Source organism: Acomys minous, assembly GCF_964271855.1.
Source record: "Acomys minous genome assembly, chromosome: 6".
In the NCBI taxonomy this organism is placed as follows: Eukaryota; Metazoa; Chordata; class Mammalia; order Rodentia; family Muridae; genus Acomys; species Acomys minous.
The window spans coordinates 80224569-80252039 of NC_140487.1; the positions used below are offsets into that span (position 1 = coordinate 80224569).

General features: G+C 43.3%; 1 protein-coding gene across 7 annotated transcripts in view; it reads left to right on the forward strand.

The window, feature by feature from the left end:
* DNAJC6 (DnaJ heat shock protein family (Hsp40) member C6) overlaps positions 1-27471 on the forward strand; it is a 157882-nt gene that overhangs the window by 112482 nt on the left and 17929 nt on the right. For all 7 annotated transcript variants that reach the window (XM_084787382.1, XM_084787386.1, XM_084787385.1 and 4 more), the window contains 10 exons: positions 6763-6885; positions 11841-11974; positions 13466-13660; positions 14804-14921; positions 16209-16288; positions 17121-17314; positions 17420-17500; positions 19712-20146; positions 24811-24945; positions 26152-26220. In XM_084787382.1, the coding sequence (XP_084643508.1) occupies positions 6763-6885; positions 11841-11974; positions 13466-13660; positions 14804-14921; positions 16209-16288; positions 17121-17314; positions 17420-17500; positions 19712-20146; positions 24811-24945; positions 26152-26220 (1564 nt within the window). The remainder of the gene's footprint in view (positions 1-6762; positions 6886-11840; positions 11975-13465; positions 13661-14803; positions 14922-16208; positions 16289-17120; positions 17315-17419; positions 17501-19711; positions 20147-24810; positions 24946-26151; positions 26221-27471) is intronic.

Sequence of the window (27471 nt, forward strand, 5' to 3'; positions counted from 1 at the left end):
TCCCTGTGTCCTTCCAGGGGCCACTGAAGAGGTCCCTGTGGCTCGTAGTTGTGTCTGCTTTGTTTAAGGCTGGGGAGGAGGCAGGAAACAGGAAGGTGGAAAGAGAGCCTGGACTGGGAGCCAGAGGCTCACATAGTGCAGTTATACAACCTTTCATGACTGAATGTCTTCCTCTAGGTAAAGTGCAGCTACCATCTTATAGATGCATTATGGAGCTATTTAAAAAATTTTAAAATATTTTACATATACATTTATATTATACACATATATACAATAAACTATATATAGCAAGAAGAACCACAAAACAATCAGAAATTATATCAATGTTACATTCATAGTGTTTTGGCTATTTGTACTTGGCAGCCTTGAATAAAACATCTTTCCTATCTTGGTGAGTCTAAACTTCTGAATGTAAATCAATATCTATCATATCTCGTCATTATCAACTTAAAACATCTATCTAGAACTAAAACCATCTTAACCCCTAAACAACTAAGTTTAATTGTAAAACTAAACTATCTGGTCTTCAACCCTAAGAGGGACTTGAGAAAGAGTAAAATAAATTACCTGAGTATACAGGAAGCGCAGGTTAGCAGCTTCCCAAATGGGAAGATGACAGAGACAGTTTGCTGCCTGAACAGTCACCCAAAACTCTCTATAACACTGGAGCATCATCTTCAGCCTTCTGGCCTAATATGTCAGACAGACATATTTGTGAGGCAGAAACTATTGAGAACTTGCTTACCCTGTCTTGGCTATTGACTCTGCCTGCATTCAAGCTTGCTCATTTTTAGGCAGAATTCTATCTATGGTAGAAATGAGGACATTTCCCACGGTGGCTTGTTTGTCACATTTGGAGCCATCTCCATAAGGAGGTTCTTTGATGATGATCATCTTCTTTGAAGTAGGATGGGTGTTGTCAGGAGTTAACCTGTCTTATTGTCAAAGAATCTTTAAAGAAATAAAAACATCTTTAAATGCCATATTCTGTAGGTCTCTGGAGCTATTCTTAATAACTATAGGCAGGGTATTGTGGTAGAGTTATTATTTTCACTGGGATGAAATCATATAATTTTACATAAATTATAAGCTTTAAAATTATCTTAGGCTCATATCTCAATTGTTCCTTTTCCTGAACAAGACATTCCACCATTACCTAGACTCAGTGTTTTCCCTTTGTATCAGATAATTATAATAACCAAGTGCCGTGGTGTGAGCTTTAATCCCAGCACTCAGGTGGCAGAGGCAGGGCGATCTCTGTGAGTTTGAGATCAACCTCTCTAGTTGCAGAGCTAATTCCAGGACAGCTAGGGCTGCAGGGAGAAACCCAGTCTCAAAACCCTCCTGTAAAAAACAATAATATGACAATAACAGTGTCTATCTCACAGGTGTGCCTGTCTTCCTTCCTTCCTTCCTTCCTTCCTTCCTTCTTCCTTCTACCATTTGAATACCATCCCTAACCTGCACAAGCAGTGTTATTCCATGTGCTTATTGTAAGAGATACCTTTAATCCCAGCACTCGGGAGGCAGAGGCAGGCGGATCACTGTGAGTTCGAGGCCAGCCTGGTCTACAAAGGGAGTCCAGGACAGCCAAGGCTACACAGAGAAACCCTGTCTCAAAAAAAAAAAAAAGATACATTTGACTAGAAGTGCCTCGCTCAGAGTAAGCACCCAGTAAGAGATGCCGAAGATTATTAACACTGGTAATAATAGAATATCTCAATTGGTGACCAAAGTACTCCTGCCATCTATCAGTGATGTACTGATCAGAAAATGCCAGCTCGGGCATCCCAGTCTGACTCTGGGCTGCACCGCTGTCTCTTATGCTTAGTACACACTTAGAGGGAACTCAAGATGAGCGGCATCCTGCAGTTGCCATGGCTCTGCTTCCAGGTCAGGTCAGGGCCATAACTGTCGTGGTATTCTCTGATGCTCAGTGACTTGGGGATTGTTCAGGGAGGTTGGTGACGGCATGATGAAGTGTCGCACAGCCTAGGATCTTATTCATTGTACAGAGTGTGGCCTAGAGAACCACAGAGCTGCCACTTATCAAATTCCTAAAAAAATTTTGGGGGGGTTATGTCTTAATGTCCCCCCTCCCCCCGTTAGACAGAGTACATTAAAAAAAAAAGTCTAATTATATGTTTGCCTGGTGCCATGCAATTATATATCAAGTAAAGGTATAATTATGGAGCACTTTAAATTAATAATATTTGCTTGATTGATTTAATGATTCCAGAGCTGTTAGCCTGTTGTGCTAAGAACAATTTCGCCAGCTTTTAGCTGAGACTCATTTCAGATATTGACATGTGGTGCGTGGGTGGTTAGCATAAAGTTTTTAAAAAGCTTTAAAAATGTTGCCTCAGGAAAGAAAAGTTCTTGTATTTTCACTCTGCTGTAATCTAAAAAATTTCCAACAAATTTGATTCACCTGTTCTTGCTCAAGGTATACATGTAGAGGCTGTCGAGATGGATCAGCATTTAAGAGCTCAGTGCTAAAGAGTTTTTGCAGGGAAGAGGAGTCAGCTCCCAGCACCCATGCAGGACAGCTCACAGCTCACAACCTCTTGCAACCCCAGCTCTACGGGATCCTATGCCCTCTCTGGCCTCTATGTGTACCCACACATATGTGCACATAAATAAATAAAAATGGAAGAAATCTTTAAAAAAATATATTAGGCAAATCCTATTGCAAAAAAGAGATTGCAAAGTAAGGTTTATTCCTTTGGTTTTTATTCATTCATTCACTCACTCAGCACCTACCCACCTAAGATGTACCCAACTGTGAGATTACAGAAAGGAGAAGACATGTCTGCTTTTCTCATGGAATTCAGTAGTTAGGGAGGGAGACAGAATAGTCAATTCAATGCAGCTCAATAATAAGTGTGACGTAAGTCCCACAATGATCCTTGTATACTCACTTGCACTCAACACTCCAGAGAATGGAAGCTTGGGAAGGTTAGTGTAGGCAGTTGGTGGAAACTCTAGCATAAAACCCACCCTGAGCCAGGCATGGTGGTGCAGACCTGTGATCCCAGCATCCCCAGCAATGAGAGGCAGGCACATCGCTGTGGTCTACAAAGTGAGTCCAGGACAGCCAAGGTTGCCTAGAGAAACCTTGTTTGGAAAAAAAAATCTTGAATCCTTAACTATGCTATTTTACTAATAAAAACTAGAATCGATGAAAACTGACCAGAGCAGGGCATGAATGTACAGGTGACTGGTTCTATCTGTGAATTTCAGACATAAGAGAACATGTGAAATTGGGCTTGAAGCGTAATAAAGTTTCCAAGGGGAGAAAAACCACAGATAGGAAGCAGCATCTATGGTTCCATATTTTTTTAGTCTGCCTGACAGCAAAATCCAATCTGTTAATTTTTCAACTGTTTTATTTGCCAAGTCATTTCTACTTGAGGAAACCGTCGGTGGGGAGCACACTTGGGAAGTAAACAGTAGACTGGATAGCTCTGAATTGTGTTGGGCAGAAGGGGCTAGCCAGCATGGCATTCACACTGACAGGCCTGAGCTGGCACCTCCTGAACCCTTTGAGAGTTATGTGATACCTTTCTTGTGCTTTGTTTAATATGTCACAGATGTCATTCCCAAGGGTGTGGGAAATGGGTAACCAAAGGAAGCAGGCTGCTTTAGCAGACCAGAGAGGGAACTTCTACCTTTGTTTTCTGAGGTCAGCACACACAGGTGATCTCTCATTTGTATTTGTATTAGTGTTATCTGGTGACAGGGAAGGGGCAACCGATGAGATTCCTTCTACCTACCTCCTCAATACCCAGCACAGGGAGTTGGAGGTCTTTGAGTTCTCGTAGGCCAGGTCTTTCTGACCACGTGGCGCACCTTGATGATGTCATCCCTTGGCTTCCACCCCTCTAGCCACTCAGGCCACGAACATGGGTGTCACCCTTACCAGGCCTGTAAGTGAACTCCTGTGCACACTGCACTCACTGCAGCCACATGAGCACTTTCTTCTTGTGTCTTCCATTGCTGAGATGCATTTGTCCCCCACTGCCATTCAGCTAAGCCACCACTGTTCCTTCCTTCACTTCCCCAACACCTTACCAGACTGGTTCCTTAGCTTCCTTCTGTTGAAAAAAAAAAAAAAAAAAGCAAATCCTAGAGTGAGTCTTTTTAAATAGCCTCCTCCTGGTGTGTGTGTTTGTGTGTGTGTGTGTGTGTGTGTGTGTGTGTGTGTGTGTGTGTGTGTGCGCGCGCACGCATTGAGGTTGACAATAAGTATCGACCTCAGTCACGCTCCACTTGATTGATGAATGGGCTCTTGATGAACCTTAAGCTCACTAGCTTAGCTGGCCCAGGGGATCCTCTGGCTTTGTCTCCTGAGTGAGCGTTGCAATACCTAATCAGTAGTTTTGTGGACTCTGGGGATCCAAGTTCGGATCTTCATTCTCTTCCATACATGCTTTACCTTTACCTACTAAGCTGTCTCCCCAATCCTCTCTGGTTTCCTTAAGGCCTCCCGTGGTCTGCCCTTTACCCACACTCTTACCACACAGGTTCAGTGTTTTCTTTTTCTTTCTTTCTTTCTTTCTTTCTTTCTTTCTTTCTTTTTTGGTTTTTCAAGGCAGGGTTTCTCTGTGTAGCCTTGGCTGTCCTCAACTTGCTTTGTAGACCAGGCTGGCCTTGAATTCACAGCGATCTGCTTCCTCTGCCTCCCAAGTGCTGGGATTAAAGGTGTGCACCACCACGCCTGGCTCAAATGTGTAGCCTAGGCTGGCCTGGAACTCGTGATCCTCCTGCCTCTGCCTCCTTCATTAAATCGTCCCAGCTTGTGCCACCACTACCGGCCAGTGCTTTCAGTATGACCTCAGAGCTTTGCATTGGCAGTGACTTGGTAAGATAATGATAATTGCTAACATTTATTGATCAGTTTGTGTGTTTCAGAGACAAACTAAGCCTTTGCAGTCATTTCTCCTGTCATACGGACAGCTATTTTATGAGGAGAGAAAGTCTAAAGTTTACCCAAGTCTAAGTTTCTTCTTATTAAATAGACTAGTAAATATGGTGTCAGTGAGAGCATAAGCCCTGCACAGTAAAGGGGTTGGTCATCCAGCCAGTGCCATTGAAGCTAATGATAATGCTCAAAAGACCTGGGCTTTGTGGCTGTAGACAACTCCCCTCTGCGCGTCAATTTTCTCACGAACAAAATTGCCATCTAATCAATACTTGTTTTATTTGATTGTCAAACAGATCAGCCCAAGCAGTGTCACGGTGGGTCTCTAACCTGTCGAATATGTGTATTAAAGGAAAGTGGAAAATATTTCCCCTGTGAAGAAAACCAAGCCATATAAGCCACCCCTGGCTCACTCTGCAGGACTTTTTATATTATCAGGAGAGCTAGGGTGACGGTAAAGACCATAGAATTTATAAGAAACATCTAGAAGAAGGGTACTAGAAACTGAATTCTGTGCTAGGGCAATAAAAAATAAATCCAAACATTAGCATAAGTGGTCTAGTTAGTTTAAACTGTATTTCTAAATATGTTTTCATATCTTCAGCAGAGTAGAGATTTTTAATTAAAACAAAGCAACAAACTGCTGTGTTAAGGCGGGTCATCCTACCTGTGCCACGGACCACCCCAGCTGGGTATGGGGGTCCCTGGGATGAGGGTTCTTGAAGACCAGGTGGGTAAGGATTTGGCGGTGACAAACAGAAGCAAAAACAGAGGCAGTTTGAATCTGAGTGTATTTTGCAGCTCTCAAGGAAGGATCTTTATACACAATGAAACAAGTATTATAACTTTTAGAAGATGTGTTCAGTGAAGCAATCACGAATAGAACACAGAAGATGTGTGTAGAGAATCAGTCACGGATAGGGCAGGGAACATCATTGTTATTTGGCACAGGAAAGTACAAAATTATCCAAGGTGAATGCCGTAATTCTAATAGCAGGTTAAAAAGTTCTTATGGTCAGTAGTATCTAACCTATATTTCTGTGAATCTTCAAGGTGTGATTTTAAACTATTTTAATTTTTTTTATTTAAGGCTCTCTTAACTGTATACCAAAGCCTACTTCCGACAACACACATATAACCATATGATATTTTGTTGCTGGGAAAGTTTTTATCAATCATGATACTATTTTGTAATTTTATAAATGATATATAAAGTGAAGCGCTGGGTCTCCCGGAGATAAGGTCATGGCTAGTGACTCCATCTCAAGGGATTATCTCTTATCCAAGTTCTTGCTAAAAAAATCTCAGCCTAGGCTATCAGGAACATCTTGTAGATGAGAAAAGAAATAGAATAGATTAACTTCCATGAGAATTACGGCTCAGTATTTTCCTCCAGCCAAGAGTTCCACACCCGGTTCCAGGAGACCTCCTTCCTTTGAAGTTAACGCCTCAGTCTGTGGAACTTGTCACCCAGAATCTACTGGAGTTGGTGTGGCACACCTGGAATCCCATGTGTCAGGAGGCTGAGGCAGGAAGATAGTAGACTCAAGGTCAACTTGGGCTGTGTGTGTGACGTTTTTCCTCTTTCTGCATTTAGACCCTTTCCCCACCTCTGCCTGTTTGTATCGAAAGGGGACATAATGCCACTTCTAGAAGGCTGGTTTAACTCATGATTATGGACATCGTAACAAATAATTGCATAAAGTTTGTCTTTCTACATGTAGACCCTGTTCCATACAAGGAAAGAAGACAGGACACCACTTTTAGGAGGTGCATGTGATGCGTGCTTATGGAAATGAATTGATGGGAGAGTTCATTTCCTTTCTCCATTCCCTTAGGTCTCAGAGTGCAGCTGGCCCATCAGGCAGGCCCCAAGTCTACACAACCTGTTTGCTGTGTGTCGAAACATGTATAACTGGCTGCTACAGAACCCCAAAAATGTTTGCGTTGTCCACTGCTTGGTGAGTGATCTTTGCTCTTTCTGCTGGTGGGGGTTTGGCAAAGTATAGACCTCTGTGTCCAGGAGGGTGATGCCCATGCTCAGCAGCATTCGCTAAGCCTCTACTTAGAGGTAAAGAAATGCCAGCCAGGTAAAAATGAGGGAAGAAGGGAAATTATGTATTAATGTTGAAATCTATCAACATTGTATCCTTTTCTCTCTTCCAATCCCCTTAAAGAAAAACAATTGAAGGAAAAATTATTATTCTTGGTGGTGTTTTATTTTGCTTTGAGATGAATTCCTACTGCGTAGTTAAGGCAGGTCCTGAATTCATGTCAATCCTCCTACCTCAGTTTCCCAAGTGATAGAATTTCTGGTGTGTGCCACAGTACCTAGCTCTATTCTCGGCTTGATGTTTGAGTAACAGTGGGAAAGGTCCATGCTCACAGTGTAATTGATGCAGGGGGTTCTAAAATGTGGTGCATGTCATAAAAGAGGTAGAAAAAGAATTGTGAGCACATGGGTAAAGTACACGAAATTTTGTATGGATAAAATGGTTGTAAACAAATGTAATTTTCTTAACTATTTCTGTTTAAATAAAAATAAGAGACAGTAACACTTACGCCTCCGTGAGTAGCTTCATGGACCAGCTGTATTTCCAAAGGGATGGAGAGATCTTTGGCTTGGGTTTCATACAACCCTTTTCCCCAGCCCTTGCTCTCAGGCCTATTGCCTGTCCCTTAAAACTCAACTTCCAGAAAAATCTTTCCAACTCTTGAGTATTTTTCATAGTATGGACATTTCCACTGTGCATCTAAACATCACCTGAGGCATTTCATACATAGCATCATCCCATGCTATCCCCTGCCCGTTTCCCACTGGACTGGCGTCTTGCAGGAAGACATCGTCTTTGAACTTTGACACAAAAGATCTGAGCAAGTGGCTGTATTTATGAACATACTGAGCCGAGTAAAAGCACTGGAAATAGTCCATTCCTTATACAAACTTTAGTCAGCTTGTGTCACTGTTTGTTGTTTTGTTTTGCTGTGAGGCCTACTGGATGACTTTCCCTTCCTTAATAGCCAACTGGGTAGATCAGAGAGCACAGTTGAAGAACTTTTTTTTGTTGTTGTTGTTTCAACTCCCAAATACTTGTCAAGCAACGCAAAAACTAGGAATCTGCAAACAATTAATGTTAGAGGCTGCAGGGCTTGCATTTCAGAGGCACAATAAATCACCAAAGAATAGGTTGCTTTTAGGGCCTAGGCAGACTTACATGCATAGAGATTTTTACTTAAAATTTTTCTAAAAGTTTAGAGAGGTATAGCTGGGCAGAGGAGGCACACACCTTTAATCCCAGAACTCAAGAGGCAGAGGCAAGCAGAGTTTTGTAGTTTGAGGCCAGCCTGGTCTACAGATCTAGTTCCAAGACAGCCAAAGCTTTGCAAACAAAATAAAACAAAAGCAAGCAAGCAAACAAACAAAATCTGTCTTGAAAAAAATAAACTAAAATGAAAGAAAAGTTTAGAGAGGTTAGAAGCTTCCCACCTCTCATAATGCAGTCATAGTGTATTAAAATCCAAGGCTTTGTGGATTCATCTAGGGATTTGCTTGCTGTGGTCACTACAGTGACTAAAATAAAGGGACCTGACATGCAGGTGGAGATGTTATAATGATTAGCATACTTACTATGAACTGTATTGTCACCCTAAAGGATCCTTGTGTAATTACTGGCTTTTTGTCATCATGTGTAAGCTCAAAAAGCCACTAAGGGGGGCTAGAGAGATGTCTCAATAGCTAGGAATGCTTGCTGTACCTTCAGGGGACCCAAGTTCAATTCTCAGAGCCCATGTCTACTGGCTCACAACTGCTTATAAACTATAGCTCCTGTGATCCAATGTCTTCTTCTGACTTTAGGTTCAAGTCCTGTATGTGACACAAAAACATATATTTAAGCAAAACACACATGCATATAAAATAATAGTAATAATAATATTAGTAATAATAATAAGGATGATGATGATGATGATGATGATGATGAAAGTTTTTTAAAGGGCTGGAGATGGCTCATTGGATACCTTATCTAAAGTGTCACAGCATCAGGCTTTAAGTGTCCTACCTGTGTGATCACAGTGAGCCCCGTGAGGAATGTCAGAGGCCTATGATGAGTGCCTGGAAGAAGCACAGGGCACTTGTCTCCTTTATGAAGGTCTTCGGGCTTCAGCAGCAGTCTGGTACCTGTTATAGAAACTGCTGGCTGCTATGACCCTCAGAGCATCTGCCTGACCCCCTGAGGCATGGACTCAATCCTTCCCGAGGCATGGAGTCTTCCCAGGCAGCATCAACAGCTGTTCTTAGAGGCAGCGCCATCATCTTTTCCATCAGTGCCATTTGTTGTTGAGCGCAAATGAAGAAAGGTCCAAGAATGTGAGGTATAAGTAAACACAAAGGGAGAAAAGGAGAAAGAAAGTCTATAAAGAGGAACAAAAAGAGGTTGACCAAGGACTGTTGTCTATCAGGATGTCTTAGCAGCACTTATAAAGGACACACATGAATGAGGCAGGAGGCCTTGATCAGTCTTGGAAAAGTCTTGCATTAGTCCCTCCTGTGTATATCATAGGTTTATTTAAAATAATAAGTGTACACCAGTCCTTTAATAAAAAGTAAAACTAAAAAAAAAAAAAAAAAAAAAAAAGACTTGTGTGGTAGGATTTATTAAGAGTGGCAAGGAAGCTAAGTTCTAGAAAGAATGATAAATTTAAAAAAAGTGTTTCACGCCAGGCACGGTGGCACACGCCTGTAATCCCAGCATTCGCAAAGCAGAAGCAGGTGGATCTCTGAGTTTGAGGCCAGCCTGGTCTACAAAGCTAGCCAAGGCTAGCCAAGGCTATACACACACACACACACACACACACACACACACACACACCTCTTGATTTAAAAAAAAATATTTCTCATCTCCCTACTCCCTTTCTATTCAGAACAAGAATAAAGAAGTCTTGAGGTATGTGGTATAATTCTAACCCCTTTACTCTGTCTTTTGTGCAGGGGAACAAATGTCAGGCTAGAAGGGACAGCTGATGAGATAAAGTTGGCATGCATTGATGTAGTAGAATATACTGCTGTGCAGTGCCCCAAATTAGCCCATTTTCAGGACTTAGATCCCGTGGCAAATTGCTGACAGCACACGGAGAAATAACTGTGGATCCCTGTTCTGAGAAAACACAGCAAGAGGTGCCGAGGAAGCAAAGCGAATCCCCTCACCCAAAGATGGAGAGGGCTGATCCTGCAAAACTATATGTCCTCAGGAATAAGTCATGAATCATCTCCTAAAACTTAACACTCTTAGGGGAAAAAAGAAGTCCACAGATTCAGCTGAGCACAAGAACCAAACCCACTAAACATTTTGCAGTGAGGCAAGTAGACTAAATTGGGAAAGTTTATGGGGTTCCTGCTTAAGGTTTCCAACGTTCTTATGGTTAAGTTGGCACAAGCTAGGATGGGTTATTGGACTTTCAGCTGAGGCATGGCTCAGTATTCGATTTTTCAGTTGGGGTATGGTATCTGTTTGCAGTGGTGGGTGATTTACAGATCAATATTCTCATCAGTGAAAGCTTTGTTTTATTATGTTTTTAAAAAAATCAACAGCTTGGAAGATATGGAAAACAAGCACTGTCAGTTCTCTCAGAATTGGAAGGGTCCCAGGATGAGCCTGGATTTTTAAAAGTTCTTATAATAAGCTGGAGAAATGACTCTGTAGTTAAGAAGATATGTTTGTCAACAGCACTGGAGTTTGGTTCTCAGTACCCACATTAGGCAGCTCACAACTGTTTATAACTTGTTTATAACTAGTTCTAGGCACGTGGACATCCGCTGGCCTCTGTAGGTACTCATATGCATGTGTGTGTGTGCACACATGCGCAGAAACACACAGGTGTTTTTTGAAAAATAATTTCAGTTTTGATGTTTAACAGAAACAATGTGAAACATAGCATGAACATGTAGCTGGATCTAAAAAATTTAAACATAACTGTCTATCTTAGTTAGGGTCTCTACTTCTGTGATAAATCGCTATGATGGAAAACACTTAGGGGAATGGGTTTATTTCTGATTATAGTTAGTTCTGTATCATGGTCCACCATGATGGAAGTCAGGACAGGAACTCAAACAGGCAGGTGCCTGGAGTCATGAGTGGATGCAGAGACCATGCAGGAGCTCAGCCTGCTTTCTTTTCTTTTCTTTTTAAATTTAAATTTAATTTTATGAATTTATTCAGATTACAACTCAGCTGTTACGCCATCACTTGTATCCTCCTACTCCTCCCTCCCTCCTGCTTTCACCCTATTCCCCTCCTTTAGGTCTAAGATCAAGGGGGACCTCTTCCCCCACTATATGGTCATAGGCTGTCAAGTCTCATCTTGGTAGCCTTCTTATTCTTTCTTTGAGTGCCACCAGGCCTCCCCACCAAGGGGAGGTGGTCAAATATGGAGCACCAGAGTTCGTGTTTGAGTCAGTCCCCACTTTCCACATAACTGTGGAGAATGTCCTGTCCATTGGGTAGATCAGAGTAGGGGTTCGATGTTTACTATTGTATTGTCCTGTCCTTGGTTAGTGCAGTAGTTGGAGCAGGTGCCCCTGGGCCCCGATCCACCCATCATGATGTTCTTCTTGTAGGTTTCTAGGACCCATCAGCCTGCTTTCTTAGAACACCCAGGGCCATCAGCTATTTCTCACCAAATATATGCAAGTGGAATTTATTTTGCTGAGCTTCTTGGGTAATTATAGAGTCAGTTTTTATAAAGTTCATTTCCTTGTGGCTTTGTGATTTCATAGCGGAGATGGATTTTAATTTTGAAATGAACAATTCCAAAGTGCAAGGAACCCACAATTAGGAGGATCCCCTCTGTTTTCTCTCTTCCCTGCAAGCAGGCTTTCCCCAGATTTGATGATCTGATGAGTTTGTGGGTCTTTTGACAGGATGGACGGGCTGCATCATCAATTCTGGTTGGTGCTATGTTCATTTTCTGTAACCTCTACTCTACTCCTGGACCTGCAGTTCGATTGCTCTACGCAAAGCGACCAGGAATTGGACTGTCTCCATCCCACAGAAGGTACAGTGATGGAGGTGCAGGGCTGGCACATGGGTGGTTTATGTGGTACCCAGTGCTGTGGAAGGTTGGCCTCATTGGAGCTCTGTTTTAAATTTCTTCTAATTGATCCCGTGTTATCCTGAACTATGATGGCAATTAAAATGGGCGAGAATATTGAATTTTCATACAGGTTCATAAACCCTCATTTGAAAATCTGTGATTTAAAACATGTCTATGTTTACTTGTTTTCTTTTGAGACAGGGTTTCTCTGTATAGCTCTGGCTTTCTTGGAACTCGCTCTGCAGACCAGGTTGGCCTCAAACTCACAGAGATCTGCCTGCCTCTGCCTCCCGAATGCTTGGATTAAAGGGTGTACCACCACAGCTTGGCTTGCTTTCCTCACTCAATGGGAGAAGAAACGTGAGTAAAAACTGGACTAAGGCTGTGAAAAGCACCAATTTAAAAATAAATACACATGGAGTATAGCTTGACCACTCTCTCCAGCCCAAGCTCCCAGTGCTTTCTGGGTTCATGTTTTAGGTCTTTATTAAGATATGCTGGCAGCTGGGAGGTGGTGGCGCATGCCTTTAATCCCAGCAGTTGGGAGGCAGAGGCAGGCAGATCTCTATAAACCCGTGGGCAGCCTGGTCTACAGAGTGAGTTCCAGGACAGCCAAGGCTACACAGAGAAACCCAGTCTTGAAAAACCAATAAAATAAAATAAAATGGTACACTGGTGATCATCGCATGAAAATGCAAAAGTATAGAGAAAATGGTAGTTTTAACCTACTTTTTTTTATGATTGAGACTGAGATATAGGACTATAATAGATAGATATAGGTTATAATAGATGATGTGAAAATGGCTTTATAAAGGAAGCAGATTTTTAGATAGAAGCTGATTAATTTTCTTCCCTAAAGTTATAATTAGTTTCTGTGTTAACTTTCATCTTCTTACATCTTTGGATAAAACTCCTGATAATAAATTCTAAAGCATATTCAATTCTGCCCTTAGCTGACATGCTTAATCTGCATGATGTAATAGAAAGAGATGCTAAAATATCAGGCTAGTGTCACGCTGCCACATACTTTTGATTGAGTAAACACCCTGCTATCAGTTCAGCGTGTCATGGAAACAAGCTTCCTCTCATTTAAAGCACTATCTATTTATTTTATGAGTATATATACATATACATATGGGTGTTTTGCCTACATGTATGTATGTATGTACTACACATACATGACTGGTGCTTATGAGGCCAGAAGAGGAGTCAGACCCTCTGGAGCTGAAGTTACAGAGTGGGTAAGCCACTGTATGCATACTGGGAACCAAACCATGGCTCCAGCTCTGATATACAAGCGTTCTTAATCTGCGTTCCCCTTTGGTGGTTAGTATTAAGGAGTGTTGTAGAGCACATTTTTATTGCAATTTAACTAGCAAGGACAGACTTCACAGCAGAAGCTGTCTAATCTTCCTGCTGCGATGGGCTCATAGACCCAGTCTTCTGTTTCAGGTACTTAGGCTACATGTGTGACCTACTTGCAGACAAGCCCTACCGCCCTCATTTCAAGCCACTCACGATCAAGGCAATCACTGTCAGCCCAATTCCCTTCTTCAATAAACAGAGAACTGGGTGCCGCCCTTACTGTGATGTGCTGATCGGAGAAACTAAAATATATTCAACGTGCACAGATTTTGAACGGATGAAGTAAGTCACAGTGTTTTCTCCTCTCTTGTTGCATACTTAATTCCTGCCTAAGTTGGGTTCTTCCTGCTTACCTCTGTGATGAATGATTTTTTTTTTAAGACTCAACATATGTGTAATCAAAAGATAAGCACAGCTAACCCAAGGATTTGTCTCCTTTACGCACAGTGGCATTGTGGTCTTCAGGGCAGTGCTTGAAGTGTCCAGATGATGGGATGGTGTGGGCATAGAGGATCTGCACATTTAAAAAGCAGACTCAGTGATTTGGGTAGATGATTGTCTTCATTACCTTTAAATTGATGTGATAAGACACCATGACCCAGGCGACTTATAGCAAAAAGGAGTTTAGTGGAGACTTAAGAGTTCCAGATGGTGAGTCTGTAACCATCATGTCAAGAGCATAGGGACATGCAGGCGTGGTGCTGGTACAGTGGCTGAGAGCTCGTATCCTGAAACAACAACCAGGAGCAGAGAGAGCTAAGTAGGAACGGTGTGGGTTTTTGAAGCCTCAAGGCCACCCTTAGTGATGTACCTCCCTCAACAAGACCACACCTCTTAATCCTTCCCAAACAGTTCCACCAACTGAGGACCAACTATTGAAATATATGAGCCTGTGGAGGGCCATTCTCATCCAAACCACTATAAAGATGATGTACTTAAAAATATTTATATGATCTACAAAAATAAGCAGAGACCAGTGGGAGGTCCTTGGGATTTAGGACACAGGATGTGGCTGGTAACACAACATAAACTTAGTTGGTAATAGGTTAATTTAAGAGTCAGTGTTCTGGACCCCCTACAGAGTGTGACATTTCTGTTTTTATTCTGACCTTGGTGGGATTTTAGTGTTAAAGTCAGGAAAAAGTGACCATATGAGACGTGATGATTTGCGGAAAAAAAGATCTGTTTAGAAGTACAGATGCGATGGAAAAAAAAATGCCTACATTTGATCAGTGCTCTACCAGCTCAAGAACAGTCTGCATCCAGTCCATACTGGCTGCATTTCTACCTTTGCACAAGACAGGAAGTAGCTTCTTTGTTCGAGCCTGGGCTAGCAGGTCCCCCAGAGCCATAAAGGAGCATTCCTGTGTCTGTGATTGTACTAGATGGCACACTCTCACGATCTCTTCTGATGTCCATTTAAAGGGAATACCGTGTGCAAGATGGGAAAATCTTCATCCCTTTGAACATCACAGCCCAAGGTGACGTCATTGTTTCGATGTACCACTTGCGGTCAACCATTGGGAGCCGGCTTCAGGCTAAGGTAAGCTTTCAGGAGGACTTGGACTGTAAGCTCCCCTGAGTTTATAATACGAGTTTTACTGGGTCTTTTATCTGTATCATTTTGAGCTTGATTGACTTGTGAGTTTAGAATGAAAAAGACCATTAGAGCCTGCTGATGACCATCTTCTTCATCACTGTGGGAGGGGATGGAGACTGAGGCAGGTGTGACTTATACGCAGTCATGAGTAGAGGTGTCAGGACTTCCAGGAAACCACATTCTTGAGAAGCTGGGCCTTTCTTTGAGTGCTGTGTTTAGGGGTTCACTATAAAGTAAGAATTTTCAACTAAATATCTGTATAGTTAAGAATTTCCCCCAAGAGATGGCTCAGCAGATAAAGTTCTTATGACCAAGCCTGATGACCTGAGTTTGAGTCTCAGAGTGCCTTCCCCAAATGCTGTGATTTTTAGTGTATCCAAAAGGTATTGTTACTATTAGAATTATCTAATTTAAGAGTGATTTCTTTATTGCTAAAAGAAACCTTGTACCCATTAGCAGTCACTAACCACTCTCCACTTCCTTCCTCTGTTCTTGACCACCATGAATTTTTTTTTGTCTCTATAGACTTATTTAGGAACATTTCATATAAATGGAATCATACAATTTGTGTTCTCCTATGGGTAGCTATTTTTTCCTCCACTCAGTGTAACCACTGGTTGTTTATTTGTATTTTTAGCATGTAAGAGTATTTAATTCCTTTATATAGCTAAGTAATGTTCCATTGAATGGATATATCACATTTATTAGCTCTCCATGTTTAGATTATTTCTGCTCTTTAATTACTGGGAAAGATAAAATTATATCTTAATTAAATATTTGCTAAGAGCACATATTCTATTTACTGCTTGGGTTTTGGGTTAACAGAGGTGAGATTGCATTCTTAGCTTTACCAGAGTGACCTTAGAGGGGGCAGGTCACACATATGTGAACACCCACTCTGCTGTATCAGAGGACAGACTACGGATGTGAGCCTTGAAGGATGTTTGTCAGGTTGGAGCTGGGCATCCTGGGAAGAAAGGATACAAAAGAACATCAGACCTAGATGGGTAAAGAAACAAATTGCCAATTGAGATGTAATATGAATGAATTAATAAAAAAATGGAAAAAAAAGAAACAAATTGCTCTCATAAAGAGAAGCTAGACATGAGTCTGGGGAGCATTTGACATTCATAGTCCACGAAGAGTTAGATAAATACTGCCCCCCAAACACAGTCCTGGGCGCGGACTCCCCTTCCTCCTGCTGATCACGGTTCTTGCACATGTTTTTAGGTGACCAACACACAGATATTCCAGCTCCAGTTTCACTCTGGATTTATACCACTGGACACAACGGTTTTAAAGTTTACCAAGTAAGTGCTGTGTGGACCTAAAGTCTTTACCAGCATAGTGGGCAAAGTTCCAAGTGTCTGAAACAGCATGCTGCCACCTGCAGAGTCCCCGAGCTGCAGACTTGTTCAGTGTGGCTTCACCTCATAGAGAGGCTGTATGCATTTGCAACTTTTATTTGAGTGTGGATGATCTTGAGAAATGTAAATGGATCAGTGAGTTAACTAGAAAGGTCTAATGTTCTATGTTAGGGGAAAAGATTATGACCTCAATCAATCCTTTGTGTTTGTGGATGCCTATGCCCAGCTGGAATGGCATAGTTTAATTTCTGAGATGGTATAAGCAGTGATCCCTCATAAGGGGTGCCTGGCTATAGCACCAAAAGAGGTTCTGAGGAACCCAGCTGCACCAAATATTGACCTATGGTTGCTCTAATATAATGGTTATGGATCTCAGGGTGTGGCTGAATCTGGGATAGTAGGGGGCATTGCTGGAGCTAGGAGACAGGGAGCTATGAAGGCACTCAGGAGTTCAGGCTCAGAAGGTGGCTTTGGGTCTGTCTCATTATTTTGATGACCCATATAGCCACGCCAGTGCGTACTAGCCAGATGTAGCAACTCTGCTTCTCACAGGGCTTTTATGAATATGTTCCATAGTAGCCAAACATTTTGAGCAAGTGTTACTCTCCTGTTTTCTCTAGATGAGGAAACTGAGGCATAGCGAAGTGACACCTAGTTAGTGACCGAGTCTACCTAGAAGTGAGTTTCCAGCCGAACTCAAGTCAGCTTGAGCTGGGTCCTGTGTCGAGCATCCCGCTGACCACACTGTTTGTGCTATTGTTTTTCTTTCCGTTAGGCCTGAGCTGGATGCATGCGATGTGCCAGAAAAATATCCTCAGCTGTTCCAAGTGACGCTGGATATAGAAGTACAGCCTCAAGACAAAGTGATCGACTTAACTCCGCCATGGGAGCACTACTGCACAAAAGATGTGAACCCCAGCATCCTTTTCTCCTCCCAGCAAGAGCATCAGGATACGCTGGCCTTAGGGGGTATGAGTCATAGCTGGTTTGGGTTTTCAAGATGATGCATCTGTGTTACTTACTGTGTTGCTTTGCTCCTTGTGTTTGGTTGATCCTGGGCTGTTTGTCTTGTAGGTCAAGCTCCAGCAGATCTCCCTCCAGACCATCCCAGAAATCTTGGGCAAGGTGGCTTCTTTGCCTCTCTCTGTTGGCAAGGTACAGCAAAGCCTTTACCTTAGGATGATTATCCAATTAGATGATTAAGTTGCCTGGTATTATTAAAACTTTCCTTGAAACAATCTCAATGAAAGGTTCCTTTCTCCCTTATTTCAGACCCTTCCCTTCATTTGTTTTTCAATGGCGATTTGCCTGCTTTCAAGTCCACGAGTGCTCAGACTGACCAGAAAGCCAACGTAGGCTAAATTCTACCTTCTTCATTTGCACAGAGTTTCCAAGCCACATCTTCCAAGACTGAGGAAGTGTGATGTATTCTAAAAATCTCTCTTTGGGCTGCTGATAACTCAGAAAGACTAACAAAGCATTAAGTTTCCTGCCTGCAGGCACATATTCTAAAGACATGAAGTTGGGCACTGTGTCAAGCACTATACCTCCAGCAAGGCAGGATGGGTTTTGCCCTGGCAAGGTGAAGGAAGTCAACTGGCCCGTACCTGCTAGTAGCTTTAACAGTCATTAGCCCACATAAGGGCTCTACCACTGTGCTATTTTCTCCCACACCTGCAGGCACTTCCAGAATTCTCAATTTTACATTGCTTTCTTGAGAAGACCGCCGTTGGCATTCTCATTAATGTACGCTGGCCATGCTTGCTTTGCAGTTTTCAGAGACTAGCTACAAAGTGTGGTGGAGTTGAATAAGCAAGACTTTATATGTGAAAGAGGCGAGAATTCAGCTTCAGAGGTGGCCCAGTTAACATTTTCTTGATTAACCTTACTCTAGTGTGAATGTAACACCCTATTCCTATGGCCAGTAGATGTTCTCAGTGTTAGATTAAAAAGTATTCGTATGATTCTTTTGGATCAAAAGGTTTGCTTAGAGAATTTTCTTTTGAGAACTAGAATGGATGTTTCTCAGACTGGGAAGCCCATCGAGAAGTGGCTTGCAGATGGATCATTAGCCCCCTTTTGGTCCTTGCCTTGCATCTTTCTCACAGTAATGGCTTCTAACAAAACATTACCCTTCCCTTCCTGTTGCCATGTTAATATGTAGGCGTGATTTCTGTAAGTGTCTGGAGAGATGGCTTAACTGGTTAAGAGCACTTGATGCTTTTGCAGAGGACCATCTGTAACTGCAGTCCCAGGGGGTTTGATGTTCCCTTCTGGCCTCCAGAGGCACCAGGTACACACACAGTATGCACACATATGTATCCAGGCACACACACACACACACACACACACACACACACACACACGACAAAATCTTTTTAAAAAGAATCTCTGTAGGCATGAATAGGTTTTTAGCACACAGATGTATTCTCTTATCTGTTTGGGATTTGACAGTTTGCAAAGGTATGTAAAATATATTGCATAACATCGCCATTGGCTTGTCAGATAACAACCAAATATCAATGTTTCTGCAGTGGGACATATAAATAATAGATAACTTTATACATGCGTGCTGAGCACACACTTCTGCTGAGCTCACAGCAAACTTAGACCAGCCTTACTCTTCCTACGGATCTTTGTGCTTCAGAATTGGGGTTCATGAAACCCCTGATTTCGACTGTGGGCCGGTTTGGAGTGAGATAACGCGGTGCTATGAAAGATGGTCTCCAGCAGCCTTTGGAAAGGCACGTAAAAGCCCTCCATTTGCTCCAGCAGAAGTGTCTTTCCTAAGCCCATTTTGTGTGAAAAATATCTCCTTTCAGGATGGTGGGAGGACTGTGAGGCAGAGCTGTGTAGCTTACTTCTTAAGGTGCGTTGCTTCTCCTTCGGGTCATGTGGGGAAATAACAGGCAGTGAGGGTTATTTGCAAAGGGCAGTAGCACCCCACCTAGTGCCTGGAAATCAGCATTGAGGGGCTACTTGCTATTGATCTGAGTTCTTTTTACTGCCATCTCATGTCCTTCTTATAGCAACCTGTGAAGCATTTATTACCCCTGTTTTGCTGAGGAGGGAACTAAGACACAGAGAAGTAAAGTTACTCCATCAGTGTTGAACAGCCAGTGGATCCAGAGGTTTTCCTCTTGGTCCCTACGTTATATCGCCTTGCAGATGTAATCTGAAATACAGCAGTTAACTTCATCGGTGGAGGTCTGAAAGCACTGTTTGTTTTCAGAGCTGGCAAATTCAGGGTTGTAAGAACTAGCCTGCTCACATCTTCTGTTTCTGGAACAATGTACATATAACAAACTACATCTGACCTAGTGGTCAGTCATCCAATCACTTATTTGCACATTGGGCCTTTCTTAGATCAGAAATCAGAAAAGTCGTTCTGCGAGGAGGACCACGCTGCCCTAGTGAATCAGGAAAGCGAGCAGTCGGATGATGAACTACTGACCCTCACAAGCCCGCATGGCAATACCAACGGTGACAAGCCGCATGGAGCAAAGAAGCCCAGCAAAAAGCACCAGGAGCCAGCTGCCCCTCCTCCCCCGGAAGAAGTGGACCTGCTGGGCCTGGAAGGGTCTGACGTGGGCACGAACTTCTCTACCCTGGCAGCTCCTCCCAGCAATTCTGAACTGCTGAGTGACCTGTTTGGGGGTGGAGGTGCCACAGGTCCTGCCCAGGCAGGACAGGCCGGGGTAGAAGATGCGTTTCACCCAAGTGGACCTGCGTCTGCGCAGTCCACACCACGCCGTGCTGCCACCTCCGCCTCCGCATCGCCAACCCTAAGAGTGGGAGAAGGTAATCTTCCCGTGTTTCTCTGCTATCTCAGGTTGCAGGAATAACTTTTGGGGGCAAACATGCAGAACTCATGCCTTAATGAGCTGAACTTTTCTGGTTTCTCTGACATTTCCTTGGCAGAACATAAGGAAAATACAAATACTGTCCATTTTAGTAGAAAGATGTAGGGATATGTTTGAACTCTATACTTTTTTTTTTTTAATTTAAATTTTAAATTTTTTTTGAGAATTTCATACTTGAGTACGTATTTGTGTTATAGCCCCTCCCCCTTCCCTCCTCCTCTAACTCCTCCCAGCCCCTCCTCACTCCCCGCTCACATTCATAACCTCTTCTTACTGAGTCCCTTAGTGTTGCTCAGGTGTGTTTAGGACCGCCTGCTTGGGACTGGGGAACCTATCAGGGGGCTCATTCCTGGGAGGGGGCGGGATGAACAGCCTCTCCTTGAACCATAGCTGTTCCTTTAGGGGTAGGGCCTTGTCTAGGCTGGCCTGCCCACTGCTGCTGTGCAGGTCTTGGTTAGCCATATCGTTGAAATGTCATGGGCTCAGCCTTCAGGTTACATGTAGAAGATAGTTCTTGAAACAGGCATCCGGATCCTTGGGCTTAACTCTGTACTCATTAATTTTCTCTCCTTGGGACTTGAGCCTTCAGTGTACTTTGGTTGTTTCTGCTTGGAGATGAAAACGGATGAGCTATTTATTTACTGAGGCAGCTGATATTTGTTTGACACTAGCCACTTGCCAGATGTGGAATACACGATTAAACACGACTCAGTTCTTATAAAATCCAGTAGACAGCTGCTATTGTCTTCTCAACTTTGTAGTTGAGGAAATGGAAACAGCATTTAATTAGCAGCATTTGTTCGAACAGCTGGGAATGGTTGGGGTCAGGGTCCAAACTTGATCTGTGGACTCAGCTTTTCCTTAGACCTCCTATAATTTCTTTTTCTTTTTAAATTCTAGTTTTCTTGATATAACCTGGCTATGCAGAGAAGTATTTAGTTACCTCAGAATATGTTGAGGGGCTCAGGCCAGCAGCCTATCTGCGGAGAGAAGTGTGACTGGTCTTTGCAGGCGTCTGAGCCACACATGGGTAGCTAGTTTCTCTTGACACGCCACCCCAGAGGTGACCCCTCCTTTTCCCGGTCAGCCACAGCATTAACACTTGCAAGATGACGTAGCCTTGGTACCAGAGATTCACTACAACTTCCGAACGACCAGCACAAACCAGCTGCCCCTGTGACTCTCATTGTTACCAAGGTGATGCTGCACTAGAAAGGGTCAAGAGATGAGTCTCAACCATCCAGGCTTGGGGGGCGCGATTGGAACCTTTCCCCGTGCCAATCCTTCACCTTCTCTGGAGGCTCTGGGCTGGTCTTGGCTTGTGAAAGTTCTGCCAGATGCCTTCTCTTTTGAGAAGGGGGATCAGAACCACAGAGCATGCGTGCAGTTTCAGTTGGTCGTGGCTGGATATGAGCCTGGGAGCCTGCATCCTACATCGCGGCTCTTTCTTCTATGCTTTGCTTTCTTCCATCCAGTGCTGATTTATCAGGATGAATAAAAGGTCCGCCAGGGATACAAAATCCCAAGATTGACAACAGCACAGTGTTCCGTGGCTGAGTTTTAAGACCAAACATCCTAAGGATGTTTGATAATTTAACTCTTCCATGCTGCCAGACGTGTTCATGTCAGAGCTAGAAGGCACTGCCATTAGTTAATCCTGTCTGTGCTGTCATAGATGTGCTATTCAGCATACCAGCTGTTAGAGGCAGACCTGGATGTATGGCTCAAGGGTTCAGTGCCTCCAAACAGAAACAGAAAGGATGCTAAGTCTAGAATTAATGGCCTGTATTTGAATCACAGGGCTAGCACTTAACTATCTGGGTAACCTTGTTAAAAACTTAATTTGATCAGGTGTGGTGGCACACCCTTATAATCCTAGTATTTGGGAGGCAGAGGCAGGTGGATTTTTGTGAGTTTCAGGCCAGCCTTGTCTATGTAAGGAGTTCCAGGCTAGCCAGGGCTCCATAGCGAGATTCTGTCTCAAAACCAAAACAACACAACAACAAAACCCTCTTAATTTCTTAGTTGAGGATAAGACTTATGGGCATAATGGTAAGGAGTAACTCTTAGGTTTTCATCTATAGTGTTCACATTTAATCTTTGGTTATCAGAGAATTCCTCAGACGAGGTGATATTGAAAGTGCTCCAGTAGTCTAAGAAGCCCTTAGTGTCTTTCCCGTTGATTAGCTTCAACCTAGAAACAACTGGCCTTACCCACTGTCCTCTTCTAGCCATCCTGCAAACCCTAATGTTCCCCTGCCAGAGGGGATGAGGTCTCATGATAGTAAGTGGGGCAAGGGCTGTGCATCCTGGAACACACTGCCTGACACAGGGTGCTGCTGCAGCAAGCTGATCTGCTGCCCCATGGGTGTTAGGAGAGTCTTGTGCCAGTGAAGTCACGGCTGCAAACTGGTGAGCCATGTGCCCCTTTGCGTCATGACAGTGGGAAGTGTTTGGTGGCCGGTTTCATTCTCAGGCTCTATTTCTAGAATGGGTCAGCGCCACTCCCGGAAGCAAGCAGTCATTCGCCTGGTGCCTACAGATTTGGAAGTGACATCTCACTTTAGGTAGCTCTAGGAGGTTTTGGTCCTTGCCCAACAGTGAGAAATCAGAGGGCAGTTGTCTCCACGCAGCTCGGTGATTGGCATCACATTCTGTTTCGTGACTTGCTTGTGGGCTTACACAGAGTTCAGAGTCCAGCGTAGAGTTTCCTGGACTTGATCAAAGGCAAATTCCTGAATCTCAGTTTCTCCAGGGATGAGCGAAGGTGACAGCACTTCTGTTTGCTGGGGAGAAATTGAGGACTACTCAAAGTCTTTTTTGTAACACAGTGTAGCCCCAGGATGGATCACTATTGCTGACAACCAGGGCCTCCCACCTGCTTAGTTCCCTTACAGCTTTCTCTAGATCAATGTTTCTCAACCTTCCTACTGCTGCAACCTTTTAACACAGTTCCTCATATTGTAGTGACCCCCCCAGCTATAAAATTATTGTCATTGCTCCTTCATAACTATAAATTTGCTACTGTTATGAATCAGCAAATGTCTGTGCTTCTGATGGTCTTAGGAGACCCTTGTGAAAGGGTCATTCAACCCCCAATGAGGCCGGGACCCACAGGTTGAGAAATGTTGCTCTAGCTCTTGGCAGGCTGTTGAGTCTGTTTTAGAAGTGCTTGTATCTTGTAGAGTCAAGAAAGGATGAGAATGCAGCTTTACTCACTGTTTTTTATTTCTTCTGCTTCTAGCTTCAAGTAGGCTGAAGGCCAGCTTAAAAACAGTCAAAGCAAAGGCCTTTGTGGGTTGTCTTTGTCTTTTGAGATGGGTCTTATATGATTCAGGCTGAGCTCAGCCTCACTGTGTAGCCCAAGATGACTTTGAACTTCTGATCCACCTGTTTCCTTCCACCTTCTAAATGCTGGGCTCACAGGCATGTGCCACTATGTCTAGCCTTCCCTGGTGCTGGGGATGAAACCCCAGGCTTCGTGTGTGGTAGGCAGATAGTCTACCAACTGAGTGGCATTCCTAGTCCTGTGCATGGGTTTTTCTGCTATTTTTTCTTTATAGCAGTGCCTCCTGCCTGGCATTTTTCCATAATTCCCTTTATATGAATACTCATTAGTCACTGAACCCCTATAGCTTCTACATCGTTTAGGCAGCTCATGGATTCATCTGTGCTGACCTTGTTTTCTTGGGTAATCTGTGACTATGACTTACTACTGTTTTTATGTTGGTAAGATTTTCAAAAGCTGGCTGGAGAGATAGCAAAAGAACCTGCCACATGTGTGTCAGAACCTGAATCTGAATTCCCAGAACCCACATAAAAGCTGGGCATGTAGGGTGAGCATCTGTAATCCTAGCACTCCTACAAGGAGATGGGAAGTAGAGGAAGACAGCCCCAGGCTCCAGGCCAGCTAACTTGATGGATACAGGAGAAAACCCAGACTGTCTCAAACAAAGCAGAAGATAAGAACAGATACCTGCACTGTGGTGTGGTGCACACACACACACACACACACACACACACACACACACACACACGTACACACTATACACACACATACACTATACATATACCATACACATATGCACACACACATACATACACTATACATATACCATACACATATGCACACACACATACACAGAATACACAGACACATACACAGAACACACACACACACTATACACACATTTACACACATACACTATACATATACCATACACATATGCACATACACACATCCCACACAGACACATACACAGAATACACACACACACCACAGACACATACACAGAATACACACACACACACACACACACACACACACACAAACACACAGGATTTATAGAAGCTAATTGGACCCTCATCTGGAGTTATAGCTTTTCTAATAAATACAGACTCTTTCATCTACAAAGGTGGTGTGTTGGGACTCACTATTAGTTCCAGAGAAAGCTGTAAAGCTAGGAATGGCCTAGGGAGGCCAGGAGGCAATCATCATACTGACCTTTCAGGTGTTTGTCCAGGTAATAGTGGCAGCCCTTCGATATTTATAAACCGATTAACTGACAGGATAAAGAAATGAATTTTCGCTTTGTTTTCTAGGTGCCACCTTTGACCCTTTTGCAGCCCCAGCTAAGCCTCCAGGTCAGGATTTACTGGGCTCCTTTCTGAGCACATCCAATGCTTCCAGCGACCCCTTTCTGCAGCCCACAAGAAGTCCTTCCCCTACAGTGCATGGTACGGAAGTGTTTCCTGTTTTGTTCAGTGGAATAGTGGAGTGGTTTTCCACAAGACAACACTCGGTGCTGAGATGTTAAAGCAACCCTCCACCTCATGTGTGTATATGTGTGCATGTACTCGTATGTTTTTTGGGAAAGCTTCAGAAATTAACAATTTGTTAACATATTAAGAACTCTGAGATGTCTTTCCAGAAAGAGACTCATTTATCTTGGTTTCACTATAGTCCTAAAAGCATTTGACTCTTGCTTTCTGCTTATGCTTATACCAGAGCTGCATACACAGAAGCAGAAGGCATCATTGATTATAACGTATGTTATTATTTTATGTACCAGTAAAAAAGAAAAAATGCTACCACTTTAAATTAATTGGAAGTTATGACGTAGTTGCAGAAATCTTTATAATGTAAAAAAATATCATTCTTAAGTTACTAAAATATGTGAGGTGTGTTTATGTGAATTTTGTGTTTTCAATCCCACTTGTAACGCTAGTTTAGTGACTGAATTCTACTAATTTTATGGGCAAAGTCCTAGGGAGCGACTCTTCCCTCTGGCAACACATTTCCTTTCAGTTGTGCTCAGAACTTCACGAGAAGTCAGGATGATCTCTCTTGAAGCTCTAATGGGTTTCTTGTGGAGTGACAGTAGACACATATCTGCCACCAGCAAAGTGAGTGATGCATAGTTTTCACCCAGTAAGTGTGGTGAATGGCGTATCCTTTCTCAATCTACACCAAAGCCCAGGAGAAAACAAGATCTGATTCTGAGTGGTTCATGGTTTGGTGCCCTTGAGCTAAGCTGGGCTAAGGTTAGGATGGCTTCCCTCTTTGATGAATGACCCCAAATATTAAATATAGAAGTAGGGTGCACAAAGATGAATAAAACAGTTCTTGCATTCAAGGAGTTCTATATTAATGGAGGCAGACGAGTACACGATTATAATTCCAAGCCAGTGGGTACAGAGGCAACACAAGGGCGAGACAAAGGAGGAACACAGAACACCTATGGCTTCTACCAAGTTCTGGAGAGCATGCCCAGACGAAAGCAGAAAATACCCTAGCTGCAGAGTCGGGTAGAAGCCGATGAGGAGGAATGAATCCGGGAGATATCTAGATGCCGTGCGAGGTTGTGCAGGGTGTCGAAGACATGGCTTGTCAGAGCGGGTTTGGAGCCTTCTTGCTCTCATCCATCTTCTCTCCATTTGCAGCTTCTAGCACACCTGCTGTGAACATCCAGCCAGACGTTGCCGGAGGTTGGGACTGGCACACCAAACCAGGTAAAGACCAACAGCTTATTTATTTATTTTTGTACGCATGTGACCAGTGGCAAACGCATGATCCCTCACCCAAGATGAGGTAGGTACCTGTAGATTGATCGTTCTTAAAGATCTGCATTCTGGCAGAGCTTTTCCTAATGCTCTTGGTGAATGCACATATTTGCTGTTTAACTTCCAAGACTCGTCCGCTATATATCTGTCTCAACAATAGAATTAGATGGCTCTGAATTGGTTCTATCACTTAGACTTTCCTGGATCTTTTTTTTTGGGGGGGGGGGGTTAAGTCTCAGCTTCAGTTTTCTCATCTGAGAAATGGGACAATGTTTCTTTATCCTACATATCGGAGCAACTGTAAATAACACAATGTAGATACACCCTCCCGCATTGTTCCTGCCTGAAACTCCACACCCACCACATATTAGCTCCCTTAGCCACCTTTTCCCAGCCCCAGATACCCAGCACCCTTCTTTCAATGAGGATGACTGGATAGGTTCCCAAATAAATGGAAGGCCACAGCAGTTGTGGTTTTGTGAGTGGCTTGTGTCATTTTACAGATCGTCCCAAGGTTTACTCACGTTGTAGTCGATAGGAACATTTCTCTCTTTTTAAGGCTAACTCGTACTTCATTGCTCACATACTAACCATGTGTTTTCCTGCTTTTCATTTTCAGTGGACAAGGGATAATGTGCAATGACCATGGTTGTGTAGGGTCTCTTTGAAGTCCTTATTCTAATGAATACCTTGGATATACTCCCAGGTTCATGGCTGCTGACTCATGGTAGCCCCACCTTTAGTTCGTGAAGAGCCTGCATACTGCACCCCACAGTAACTGCACCATTCTCTGTTGGCTCTGTTTCTTAACAATTAAACTTTATTATACAACCCAACTATCTTACACAAGAGGGAAAAAAGGTTAAAGGGAAACACGAGTGAACTTCCTGGTATCCGTTTCGTGGGATGGGTCCCTAGGTGTCTCTGGCCTGTGAGCTGGTCCGGCCTGTTTGCTAACCCTCTTCCCGATCCACATGTGCTCAAGCTCGGTGGGAGCCTGCTGCCTCTCTCATCCTCTCTGCATGTCTGTCTCTCACATGCAAGGGCCGGTCTTCTCCTCCCATTGAGGGTTGATTAGAAACACAATAATCCAGGTGGAGTTTCCCCTCCCCCCCCCAATTCCTTCTCATTCATACAAATACTTATGAATTATTCTTTTGGCAAATACCAATCCTGACAGGTGTAAGGAAACATCTCATT